At 36.9% G+C, this 13,577-nt stretch overlaps 1 protein-coding gene across 5 annotated transcripts in view; it reads right to left on the bottom strand.

The window, feature by feature from the left end:
• smash (smallish) overlaps nt 1-13,577 on the bottom strand; it is a 224,825-nt gene that overhangs the window by 11,792 nt on the left and 199,456 nt on the right. For 4 of the 5 annotated variants that reach the window (XM_034980114.2, XM_069505874.1, XM_069505873.1 and 1 more), the window contains 4 exons: nt 5,777-5,909; nt 3,561-5,204; nt 1,120-1,446; nt 400-726 (listed from right to left, as the gene is read on the bottom strand). In XM_034980114.2, the coding sequence (XP_034836005.1) occupies nt 400-726; nt 1,120-1,446; nt 3,561-5,204; nt 5,777-5,909 (2,431 nt within the window). The remainder of the gene's footprint in view (nt 1-399; nt 727-1,119; nt 1,447-3,560; nt 5,205-5,776; nt 5,910-13,577) is intronic. The other variant, XM_034980115.2, reaches the window with a different exon arrangement.

Below are 13,577 nucleotides of genomic sequence, written 5' to 3'. Positions count from 1 at the left end.
TACAATATGATCCCTCGCCTAATAAATAGTTTAGATAACAAAATTAGAACCGAACTAACTAAACTTAATTTAAAATATAATTTAAGATCCTATTTTATTAACAAATTGTAACGATCCCCATTTTTGGATTAAATGTAATTTAATAAGTGCTTCTATTAGCAATGTAAATTGTTTATAAAAGCCAAGATAAAAGCACTATTATGTATTAATAAGTAGACGGAATGACACACTTCATTTAAACCTTCGTGGTTTTTTTTTGCTGTGTCTAAAGTGGACTTAAACATTCTTTATGTTCATAATTTTTTTAAAAAGCGTAGAAACCGATTAAGTAGTTGTATTCAAACTAAATGTTAAGATGAAAAATAACATAAAACAATCTACAAAAACAAAAATAATTACCTCACTATTCTGTCTGCTATGAGGATTGGAAGTTTCTGGAGAGGAATGCCTCTTGTACCATCCATCGGACCCTCTATCGACATCCACGCCAGAATCTCTGCTGTCCCGCAACTTTGCATCCATCTCATTGGCTAAAGTCTTCTTATACAGCAGCTTCTCTATCTTAGTCTCCTCCTGAAGGAAGGAGGTGATGTCGGGGCGCGGCGCTAGTGTTAGGTCCACGTCTAGGTAGCTGTCGTCTTGGCCCTCGATGCCTAGGAAGCTGGTTCGTTTGTTGCGGATTTCTTTTTTGATGCGACGCGCTGAGCTTGTGTGTTTGAAGTTACCCTGGAAATGTTGAAATTATCATCGTTTGGTGATTGATTTATTAATAAATATCCTCGGTATGCTTACAGCGACGCCAAATTGCATTCCGAGTCAGAGGTTACAAAGTTAAATAAGGTTTGTATCCGTAGAAGAATCAGAGGATAGACATAGGCTATTTTTTGTCACGGAAAACCAAGGGGTTCCCATGGGATTTTTAAAAAGCTTCAAGCCACGCGGATGAAGTCGTGGGAATCTTCTAGTAGTAGATAAGATCCTTGTTACTAATAAGCTATAATGTGACGAATGCTTTTCTAAAATCTATACTTCTTACAATTAACCTTACAACACATTTATAATAAACTTTTTCTTCCAACCAAAAAAAACAATACATAGAGTAAATATGAGTCAACTTACATTTCCAAGAAGTTCATCTTCACCGTTATCTTCCATTGGCGGCGGGGGAGGCTTCTCCTTCGGAGGCTCTAAGGCATTCGTAGGAAGATCCAGAGGGAAGGCTTCAGCATCAACTATACCATTCTGATTGAAGATATCTATGTTCTCATACAACGGAGTCACTGATACTTTTTTTTCCACATCGAAATCTAGTAGTTTATCTACATCATCCAAAGTGATCGATTTTGGATTTATATCATTTGGATTGCTATCATTTTCATCCATTGTAATGGTTACGCTTTCTTCTGAATCCAATTCCTTGAACGCCAGCTCTAAAGCGTCTATCACCTGAAGATTAAAAACAAATTTTGAAGACATTGCATTATAATCAGATCATTTAACAGGTAGCTCAAAATCAATTAAATTAACCAAACGAAATAAGAAAAACTTTAACACAAAAATAAATCAAAATCTACTGAAATATTATTAACATTATACCACTAAAAAAGAAGCTGAAATTAAAATTGAATTAGAAACATCGAGTGTAGGTAAAAATTTTAATAAATATTTAAAAAAATATAAAATTGATTTTATTACTTAACAATTAGAAGGAATTGATGAAATAAAGAGGAAATAGAAACTAATAAACAAGCGACATGGCAAATTAGCACAAGATGCGGCGAAAATGCGTGTTAGTAGCGAAGCGTTTACATATAGATGTCTTACCTCGTTAACCCATCACCACAAGCTGATGAAAAATCGAACTTTAATAAATTGAAGAAATAAGTAATTAAGTAACGAGCACGAGTTAACCTACTCCTAGAACACTATCATACAGATTACTGAACCATAATCATAGGGTACGCTGCCAGTTTACTCAAGATATGACTACAACAGATAACATTCTGTTTATCACACCTTATGAAGTAGTACACTTTGATTTCTTTCCTATACACGATCTTATCGTAACAATGTTTACACATAATACATAGCATGTTAATGCGAGGATTATATCGATATATTACATAAATAAAACCCATATGAAACTGTTTAACATATATTTCAATAATGAATTTACATATATTACCGTACAGAAAATAGTCTAAAATGCTATGAATAAAATGGGCTCTACACTGATATACTTAAGGCAAAAACTCACTCTTAACAAGCGACGCGACCTAAAGAAACAGCACGTGTTGAGTCAAATAAAATTATACTAATTACAGACGAGATCGCATTGGGTTATTTGTAAAGTAAATTCTGTTTATAGAAAATATACATCAAATCGAAGCTTTAGTTTTAAGTTTGCGTAATAATTATCACCACTATATCTTAGAAATCCAACATCTGACCTTCAAAAAGAGTTATTTATTACCTATTTTGAATAAATCATTTGACTTTGACTTTGAATATTTTTTTGATAAGTTAGTCATCTACTGCAATTCCACGTGGTAAGTGATGATGCAGTCTAAGATAGAAGCTTGCTGATCTGGAAATTAAACCCACATACCTAATCGATTTCTTCACGCCATCGTATTATAATCTTTATAGGTGTTTTTCTTAAGATTATTTAACTTAATACGCAACGCTTTACTGGATTGCGTAACATGTTAAAAGTATGTTTCTGCTCAAAATGGTTCCTAAATTAGAAGATACAATGACATGGGCACTACATTTTTCAAACCCTGTATTATCTAGGCACTACGAAAATGATCACTGAATGAAATATGATTAAATCCTGTTGAATCTTTGAGGTGCTTTGATCGACTTTTGTTTAGCACAAACATTTTTAGACACAAATGAATTCTACGTTTTATGATTAATGAGTTAAGTACTGTTATGTGAACTTGTTGGCTAGTAGGTGGATTGGTTTGGTGACTTATTGTCTTAACGGACATTAGTATAACATTGGAAGACCGTCATTCGGTATGTAAATGAAGAGATCACAAAATTATACGTTAGCTTCCATTTCTAACTTCTCATCTTTCTTGTCTATAGCAATATATGAGAAGTTGAATGGATGAAGGTATTATATACCTTTTAGGCCATTAGTTACCTTCTGTTCCTTTAGTATTACTTGTAGTTGTTACGGTTTTGAAAGTGGTTACTTTATTATTTATAAACAAAATAGTTTTCCGTCTATTCGGTTCTACGCAACGTTTAGTTCTTTTTTGCCAAAATGGATTAGAATCTTGCGAGCTACTTACCCCTATATCTTCGTCAGGACTGGGTAGAGTGTCTGGGCTTTGTGGTACTCGAGTGTTAGATGATAGATGGCTAACATGAGATGAATAACTATTAATTACATTTTTATCTACAGTTACATTATTCGTGTGCTCGGAAGAGTTGTCAACTTTAGTGGCTGACGTGTTATCGTTAAATGATATGAGGTTAGTTTTTAGCGGTTTAATGGAATTCTTTGGTGAAATGTTAGTAGTAGTTGTAATATTAGAGACAGTTACCATTGACATGCTTTTGTTGTTAGTGGAGTCATTAGTACGTATTTCGTTAGTGTTAGAACTTTCCCTTGCACCAGTGCTCATATTGTTGCAAATTTCATTCAAGTTCAAATGAATAGTCATTTTGCCCTCGAAAACAACCGTGTCACCTTCCGACGTGGTAGACACGGGTTCATTCAGACTTACACTGGAAGAGTCTTGATTATCCAAGCTTTTCAATGTATCTTCATCTTCTCTGTCCATTTGAATCTCTGTTACTTCAGTGACACTTAGCTCTTCAGGCTGCGAGACTGCTTGAGTATAGTTGCTTGCACTGTCACTATCGTCAGCCTGAATCTCTTTTTCATATTCTTGGATCAGAAATTCCGTTTTCATTTGATGTTTCGGCTCTGCGTCCATATCCTCAGGTTCTTCAATTTTAGTTGGAACCAAAGTCACGCCATCCTCATTAGAAGATTCATATTCAGATACTTCGGCCATAGGTTCTCCGATGGGAGAAGCTACCTGAGTTAGATCTGCTATATCATCTGCTGGCGCACATGAGTCCCTAGCGGTGTGGATGCCACTATCCTCCGTCTCTATATCGCTCGGAACAGTATTATTTTGGATTTCTCCGCAATCGAAATCTTCGAGACTTTGAATTCTTTCGAAAGAATTGGGCGAAGATTGCCCATTAATATCTAGACTATCAAGAGAGCGACAAAAACTCTGCATTTGATCTTCCAGTTTGTATGAATTGTCGGACAACTTATCTTTCAATTCGTTGTAATCCGCCTCTTCTTTAATTTTGTCATTTTGCATGATTTCTTCTTCAATTGTTAGTTTTGGTACTTCTTTGTTCTTTGCTGCATCGAGACAGGATAAGCGTTCCTTGATACTCATAGAGACTTCCTTAACCTCTGTTTTTGTGACTTTGACTTCCTCTTCTGATTTTTGCGACTTAAGACTTGACAAACGCTCTTTTAGCGATTTAGTGTTGCTGAGATCTCCATTTGACAGCCTTTTCGCTTTATCGACTTCCGCAGTTGAGGATTTTAAATTGTTTAGTGACGATAGTCTTTCCTTAAGAGGCTTTACTTCGACAGGCAATTTAGTTAAGTCACTTGATGATTTCTGGAAATAACTTTCTTCGTTAAACTTTTCCAACGAAGAGAGTCGTTCCTTGATCGACTTTTTGTTTGCCATATCAGGTAATTTTGGTTTGCTTATTTGCAGTTCCTGTGAATTTTCTCTCTCGAACTGCTCTCTCCGTTTGTGTATATCGACTTTAGGTAGATCCTTTTTTTGGTTATTATTTTTGAGGTCATTCGCTCTCTCCTGTTGGAACGAAAAAACTTTTTCCTCTATTTTATTGCTCACTGACGTTCTGATTCTATTGATATCACCGTTGGACTTGTCTGGAGATTTTTCTTTTAAGTTATTGTTAACGACCGTTTTGACGATGTTGCTGTTGGTTTGTGAGATGATTCTTGACTTGTATCCCTCTATAGCGCCCTCGTAGGTGTACTCCTCGGGTTCGGGAGAGCTGATGGTCGTGGTCGTACAAGTGTCGTATTCGTTGGCGCTGGAACCCAGTTTGCGATTGTGGTCACAATTTGATGTATTATCCACATCTGAATGGTTTTTATCGTGGTCCATACCGTCACTCTGAAAAAAGACAATGATTTCTAAAATACATTTTTTTGCACGGCGTATTTAGGATAGAAGTTGACAAAAAATTGCTACGATACTACGACAACAATTATCTTTAGATACTTTTGTAATGTTTTCTTGTTTGGAAACATATATAACGTTTTATAAACATAGATATAACACTCTTAACTAATATTACTGATTTAAAGTCACTATAGTTAAAAAAAATTAATTAATCAATAATTCTTTTGTGTTTTGAAAGAATACTAGCAATGTTAAACGTGACTTATATTTTCCATTTCACTAGAACTAAGTATAAAACTGGCCCAGCAGTAAGCGCGACATTAGCGCAACGGGTGATGACTTTTTTGGAAATGGGAACGTCGACTATTCAGCTTTTTAATTCGTGATAGGCTTGCGCTTCATGACAATCATGCTTTAAAAAAAAGCAATGATGAGGTCTAGGGTAGAACGCGCTTGCGTAGAAGATACCTATTCACTTTTGCTTTGAAGGTATTTAGGTTATACGTGTACGTATATACGTTTCAGGCTTTTAAGCTATTGAGGATTAAAAAGAGAATGCTTACTGCCAAGCTGTGTGTGTCGCAGTCTTCGCTGAGGCTGCTCTTCGTGCTGGAGGTGCCGATCCCCAGGTCGCTCAGGTCGTGAGCGTCATCTTCTGTATATAAAGCCAGTGGGTTCCGCCTTCTGCGGCCGGCGCTGTAACAAAAAGAGAAGAAATTGTTAGGAAAAAAATATTGACTGACAAGAACAAATAGCCTCATCTGGTGACGGAAGGGCTGGCTCATTTTTTACGCAAGGGATAAGCTTAGCTGTCCAGCGCGGAAATGCAGCCAGTATTCTTGGCACCATTCCATGCGGGCATAATTTGTATAGTAATTAGATAATAAGTTTAATTGTAACCTTTTCAACATCATCTAGGAATGGTCATAGAATATCACTAGGTTCACTCAGGCGGATTACATGGTATCACAATGATAATGTAGTTAGATACAGATTATAGTCAATAAATATTTGATATGTTTCTCAAAACCAGTGTTTCCAATGGGAGATAAGAAATTTGGTGACTGATATTTCAACGATTCAAAAATGCCGAAGCCTATTTTAAATTATGGAAAAATTAATAAAAGGCTTAGTAAGCAAATTCATACATAACCCGATAAGTCATATTGACTTATATTTTTTTAGTAGCTTTATAATTTTTTTGAAGAAAATTCAATATGGTGGTAGTTTGGCGCCATTTTCAATTGTGAAAAATTATACTTTCTAGTTTGTTTTTGTGGCACGGCAGTCGTGTTTTTTAATTTTTTTAATTACGACTTGTTAGTAACCTGTCGGTATACAACAATCCCGGATTGTTTCTATGAATTTCCTTAAGAGCCACATCACGTCGGCTCGGCATCACAAAGAAACGTCTGTAACGATTTCCTAGTCTTTATTGGAGCGAGATTTCCTTGTAGGGCTCGCCTGACCGCGGCGCGATGCATTATTGAGGGATTGCCAACTAACAGTGTTTATGGTTACTGAAATTCATTCGGTTTTAGGGTTCCGTATCTGCAGAGAAAACAAAGAACCTTTATAGGATGACTTCGCTATCTTTTTTTAATTCCTATACAAGTTAGCCCTTGACTGCGATACTCACCTGGAGGTAAGTAAGAGGCACCCTAAGACAGTTTAGCGGGCTAACCTGGAAGGAGTATCTGTCTATCGTGTCTGTCAATATAAGGGAACTAAAACTTTTAGGGTACTTCCCGTTGACGTAGAATCATGAAATTTGGCAGGTAGCAACTATAGCAATGTCATATAGCACAAGTAAAAAATCCCAAAACTGTGTATTTGTGGTTCCATCACAAAAAATATTACAAAGTGTTGACGTGCAAATAACATGTTTACTATGTTTGTTTAAATCACACCATAGGGACGCTGTCCGTCATTAGCTTGCAGTGTTCTACAGTACGCGGCCGAAAGTGATGTACATCGACCTTTAGAAGGAGATAGCAGATTTGTAAAGCGTTGTCCCTGTCGTTGAGACCCACAAAACGTCATACGTCAAAGGTGACAGAGACAACGCTCTACAAAGCAGAAATGTCATTCCAAAGGCTGATGTACATTACTTCCGGCCGCGTGCTGTACAGCTGTTAGAGCAAACATATTAGGTATACCGGTTTGATATTGTGTTATTTTTGTACGATGGTACGGAATCCTTCGTGTGCGAGTCTAACTCGCACTCGGCCAATTTTTCAATCTAAAACGTTAAAAGGAGAGGTTTTTAATAGAAAAAGTTGAGCTACTTTTTTTGCTATTAGAGATAAGTGTCGTAGATATACGCGAGTTTACAAGAATATATGTCTATGTTAGTAACTGACTGATTTAAATCACTTATAAAGCTGTATATGGATTGAACATTTCTTTTAAATGCACCTGATAAAGAAAATCAACCTATAAATTAAACAGAATGTAAGCGTTTTACTTATTTAAAGGTACACTAGCTTATGCTCGTGGCTTCGTCCGCGTGGACTACACAAATTTCAAACCCCTATTTCACCCTCTTAGGGGTTGAATTTTCAAAAATCCTTTCTTAGCGGATGCGTACGTCATAATAGCTATCGGCATGCCAAATTTCAGCCCGATCCGTCCAGAATTTTGGGCTGTGCGTTGATAGATCAGTCAGTCAGTCAGTCAGTCAGACAGTCAGACAGTCAGCCAGTCAGTCAGTCACCTTTTCCTTTTATATATTTAGATGAAATGAAGCCTGCGGCTTCGGCCACGTGAATTTAGGTTTTTTAAGCATTCCCTGGGAGCTCTTTGATTTGCCGAGATAAAAAGTAGCCTATGTGCGAAAGACCCCCCACTAGGTGGACCATGCGTAGCGAGGGGCTGTGGGGGTGTGCGGGGCGTTCCCACCCCGATTGCCATATCGACCTGTCGCGTACTATACATTACATTACAAATCTTGATTTTAGCGTAATACACATCTTACAAAATTACGTTAATGCTGATCATGATCAATAACAAATGGAATTTTATAAATAAACCACAGCTTGTGTCATCATTGTGTCATACTGTAATTATCTGCATATCGTTTGCAATGTTTGTCTGTTAGTCACAGCGAGTCATGTGTGATATTTATATATTAGTAATAACTAGGTGTTGAGAGCGAGACGTTCGCGTCTGAGTTGGGGCGGTTACGCACTCATCCGATCCGAGTCTTTGAAAATACGTTCCGAAGTACTCATAGAACTATTTGTATAGCAGCTTACGCAATCGCACCGACTTCCGTCATCCGATATCTCTCCGTCATCCATAAGAATATCACGGATGTGCCTCTGATTCAAATCGGACATAGAGATCGGATTAGAGGAATATCCGAATTCGATCCAAGTTTTTTATATCCGTATTTTCACGGATTCGGATCGGATGAGTGCGTGATCGCTCTTAGTGAGCAATTATTGAAGAATTTACAAATAGTATGTTTTGGCTGAGTAATCTGGCTTTGTTTTAGATAACTGGTCGCCCACTCGTTGGCTATACGAGTAGGTACATATATACGAGTATATACATATACATTTACGTACGCACAGACAGGTGTCATCTTTGAAGAATTTATCAGGCATTTCCTTTTAAGGTAATCTTCATATTATACATATACTATAGTCTATACTAATATAATAAAGAAGTAAAGTTTGAAATTTCTTTGTAGGGGGTAATCTCAATATTTTCGCCTCAATACATATTTTGCAAACAGTAAGTACCTAGCTAGGCTATATATATAAAAATGAATCTTAATAAATTGAAATGTATGTATGTACGCATGTACTCATAACTTCCGAACGACTGCACCAAATTGGATAATTCTTTTTTTGTTGTGTTCGATAATGTCAGGGCAAGGTTCGTATGAAAGAAATATTTTAGAAATTCCACCGGAAAAGATAAGTCGCGAGCAAGAGTATTGCTATTGAATATTTTTGAAATGTAAAAAATCTAGAACTACTTCTAGATTTTGTTACATTTCAAAAATAGTACCTACGTACCTACCTATAATAAAATAAATTGTATTAAAGCCACATAATTTGAGTATAAAAAAATCACTTTCTTCCGTGTATGGGCGTGGACGTATAATGAATAATATTATGTTTGTATTATACGCTTTCCAATAGTTCCTCATACACCTGTGTGCTTAGTATGAGATTACATCACACAAACGTTAATAGAATTCGAACGTCGAAACACTTCAATTGTTAATGCGTTACAGAAAAATGGGTCCTATCAGCATCAGGCGACGACACTCGTAAGTCGTAACACAAGTTATCTTATAGTACGAGTGTCTAAGCACTCCTTTGGCAGGATCACATATTGTTAACCAGCATAATATTGTGAATTATTTTTAAGGAGTAAAATTGTAAAAGTCATTTTTGTAAACAATTAAATAAATAATTGAAATTGAAATTTAATTGTTTTACAGCCCAAGATCATCCAAGTGATAATTATTGTGAAATGGTGACGATAAAAAGAACACCCGGCTGAGTTTGTTGTGGGCTTCGTCTCAGACGACGCGACGACGTTTGGAACTTTAATTTTAAGTTTTAAGGACTAAAATCATACATTTGAGATGGCAGTTTACACATAGCTTTGGCGAGTCCTTTCACAAAACATATATACTATACCAGCTTGTGCTCGCGACTTCGTCCGCCTGGACTACACACAAACCCCTATTTCATCCCCTTAGGTAGGGGTTGAATTTTCAAAAATCCTTTCTTAGCGGATGCCTACGCAACTAGTACTAAGCTATCTGCATGCCAAATTTCAGCCCGGTCCGTCCAGTAGTTTGAGCTGTGCGTTGATAGATCAGTCAGTCAGTCACCTTTTTCTTTTATATATATGCACTATATTTTGAAAAAATGCTTTGCCTTTGACTTTAGACCGAGGTTCATGTTACTCTAACGTTATTGTGTATCGACTTCTATCAACGTCGGTACTTGGTGAGATGTAAAATCTCATACTAAGCGGCGGTCGGTTCGCACGAAATTTATATAAGCGAATTACGTCGATGTCCGGAACCCGCCGGACGGGTATTTTCAAGGCGAATGTCATGACAGGTGGACACCTTCCGGCGATCAATGATGTAGTCAATAAATTACATGCTTTTTCGATGACTGTCCAGCTTAAGTACCAAATCATGATTCAGATTTTGGATAAATTGACTTAACATCTTTTAAAATACAATATTATTCATCCTTATAATATAAATGCGAAAATGTGTCTGTCTGTCTTTATGTGTGATAATCATTTTAAATTGTCGATTAAACTAAAAAAAAGCACGTCAAACGACTGTGACGTCACAGGTGTTTCATAGAATCTCGCATACTAAGCGCCCGTTTTGACGTTTGTAAAAAGTTACTGATTTGATTAGTTGTCAAATACCGGATTGCTTAACCAATGGTACCTACAGAGATAACTTGAATCCCGGTTACGAACATAGGCTACCTTTTTACGTCGGAAAATTAAAGTTTCAAAAAAGTAAAATCAGAGAAAAATAGGGCTACTTTAGGGCTACCTGCGTGCCTCGACGTTTTGTTAGAAGGTCCATAACTGTCGTGAACTGTTTTAAAATCACAGGAAACCCTTGCAGTAAAAATGAACAGAAACTCGCATGTCAGTCAACACGCAGGTCAAATGACGGTGGGTCATTTGTACCGTCAGCAGGGTTGTCGCCATGATTTATTTAAAAAAAAGTTTTAAAAGCTAACCAAAAATAATGATCCTTGCATTCCGAACTATAAAATTTTAGTGCATCCAATTTTGGACCCTCCTTAGAATAGAATAAAATATGTTTTTATTCAAGTAGACTTATTACAAGTGCTTTTGAATCGTTAACTAGTTTAATTTACCACTGGTTCGGAATGCCGTTCCTATGGAGAAGAACCTGCAAGAAACTCGGCGGTTGCTCTTTACAAGACGTGATCAATTTACAATATTATTATACCATACTGTACAAGCAATTGCAGCCCCGTGCATTGCTGGAGCGAGTCAAATCTAAGCTTTCTTATCATTTACGTAGTCTTCCACTGTATAATACTTATGCTTTTTTTAAGAGCATACTTACTTTTAATAGATTTTTTAAACTTGTGTAAAGGCAAGCTAACCTGGAAGGAGTATGGCAGTTTTATTAAACCCAGTATCCCTTTGGTTTCTACACGGCATCGGCACGGCACGGCTTTGCCATTAGGGTGGTAACTAGCTAACTATGAAAGATGCTTGGTGAAATTGGGTCTTAATTGCTTAAAACGCTTGATGATAGATTTGGTTAACCGTGTCAACCCTAATAGATAGTTTAGTAAAAGAAAAGTGAAAACCCGCGGCGCATTTCGTCGCGGGCTCGACTTTCGCTGTCTTACTTTTGGGACATTTAAATAGAAAGCTATAACATAATATTATCCGCGGTTACGAGTGATTATGACGGACAACATAACCGACTCCTTAAGGCCATTTGATAATGAGAATAATAAATTAAATAATTAATTAGACAACGATTCGTTCATAGAAATAAATCATTAGGCATTTAATTTTTAACCCTATTTGATAATGTTCGCGAATTCATCCGGTTGTTTTTGTATTTTTTAGGGTTCCATACCCGATGGAGATGAATGTGAATAGGGCCCTATTACTAAGCCTCCGCTGTCCGTTCGTCCGTCTGTCTGTCTGTCAGCGGGCTTTATCTCGTGAACCGTAATAGATAGAGTTGACATTTTCACAGCATGCGTTATACCTACCAATACCTTTTTCTATTGCCGTTATAACAACGAATGATAGAAATTTCAAAATGGCCGCCATGAAAATTCAAAATAAGTAAATAAAAAGTGTTGTTTCTTGTACCATGGTATGGGAACCCTTCGTGTGCGAGTTCAACTCGCACTTGACCGATTTTTTTTTTAAACCGGTGGAAAGTCTTTTTCTAGGATTCAAAGTAGCCTGTGTCTCTCTTCAGGTCTTTAAATATACCTACTATGCAAAAAAATACTTTGTCTATCTACTGCTCCGTTACGACGTGCAGGACAAACCAACATATTACTTTCGCATTTATAATATGGGTAGTGTTAGCTGAAGAGATTTAATATCGTCTCCATTTGTTGTCGGGGTTTATTAATATTATAACGTAGGTATATTAATATATCTACCTAAGCAGTCGTTGGCCGTATAATAATACCTATATAGATATAGGTATTATTATTCATCTTTAGTGGTGGTAGTATTCAGCAGCAGCTATGAAAATTTTCTCGAACGTTGCCTAGAAACCTCCTCATTAAAAGAATACGGAACTGACATTCAAAACAAAATTACCAAACTCACATTGCATAATAATGACAGTGAGATGGTAGATCGTGATAATGATCAGAGAAGATGGGACTCGCATTATGTTTGATATTCAAATACCACTTGGGTTGGTGTCATCGCAATTAGTTATGTTACAGCCGGGTACTTAACCGCCACTGGTGCCCTCAAAGTTTGAGTCACTCTCTCATCTCGGTTACAGGGTTTAGATGATGATGATGCCTTAAACTTATGGCATCATTATAATCGAAACCCATTGCCAGCTTTTGACTACGGTTTTGCTTTCAAAGTTTAGCCCACTTGGCTTTGTTTTCCCTGGATAAAATAATATGACAATTGGCGCCGATTATCTTGTTTTTCTCTAAATTACATTTAGAGTATCTGCATCTTTTTATTTTTAATATTGCTAAAAATGGACAGAACATGAATTTTACATTTACTTAAATACTCTAAATTTTAGTGCACGCTACAAATTAAAACAATAGGCTCGCGACTGGGCGCTAAAGCCACGAGGTTTGACAGCTCTAAATTAAATTTAAAAAGATCCCCGACCTCCAGTTAGAAGGCAGACGTCCTAACCACTAGGCTATCACAGCTTACATATAGCATAGCATAGGTATAGCAGTAGTAAATAATAAATAATAGTCCTATTTACATTCCCGGAGGAGCAATTTACTCCTCAGCCTAGGATCCCGGGAGTAAATTGATTCGTGAGAGCACGAGGCGGGCGCGTGAGCGGGTTCGATTCCCGCGCAAATTGCCCGCACGTTTGCTAAATTCCCATGCTCCATGGTGGAGATTTTTTAAAGTAATTTTCTCTTTTGCTTTGTTCTTTGATTGGATATGGGAAACTGGTTCCTATGGTAACAACTTTACAAGGAAACAGCCCCGTAAGTTACAAACTAAACGATGGGAAATTGTGATGGTTCCTCAAATACATAAGTATTTAGGAAGAAACGCAGGGTTTTAGTGGGCAAGACTCTGCAAATGATAAAGCGCTCCTATTGCTTCAACAACCCTCGCTACGCATGGTGGAGA

This window comes from Maniola hyperantus, chromosome 21 (assembly GCF_902806685.2).
Source record: "Maniola hyperantus chromosome 21, iAphHyp1.2, whole genome shotgun sequence".
Classification (NCBI taxonomy): Eukaryota; Metazoa; Arthropoda; class Insecta; order Lepidoptera; family Nymphalidae; genus Maniola; species Maniola hyperantus.
Note: the sequence above shows the minus strand (reverse complement) of the source record. Positions and strands in the feature narration are given on the sequence as shown.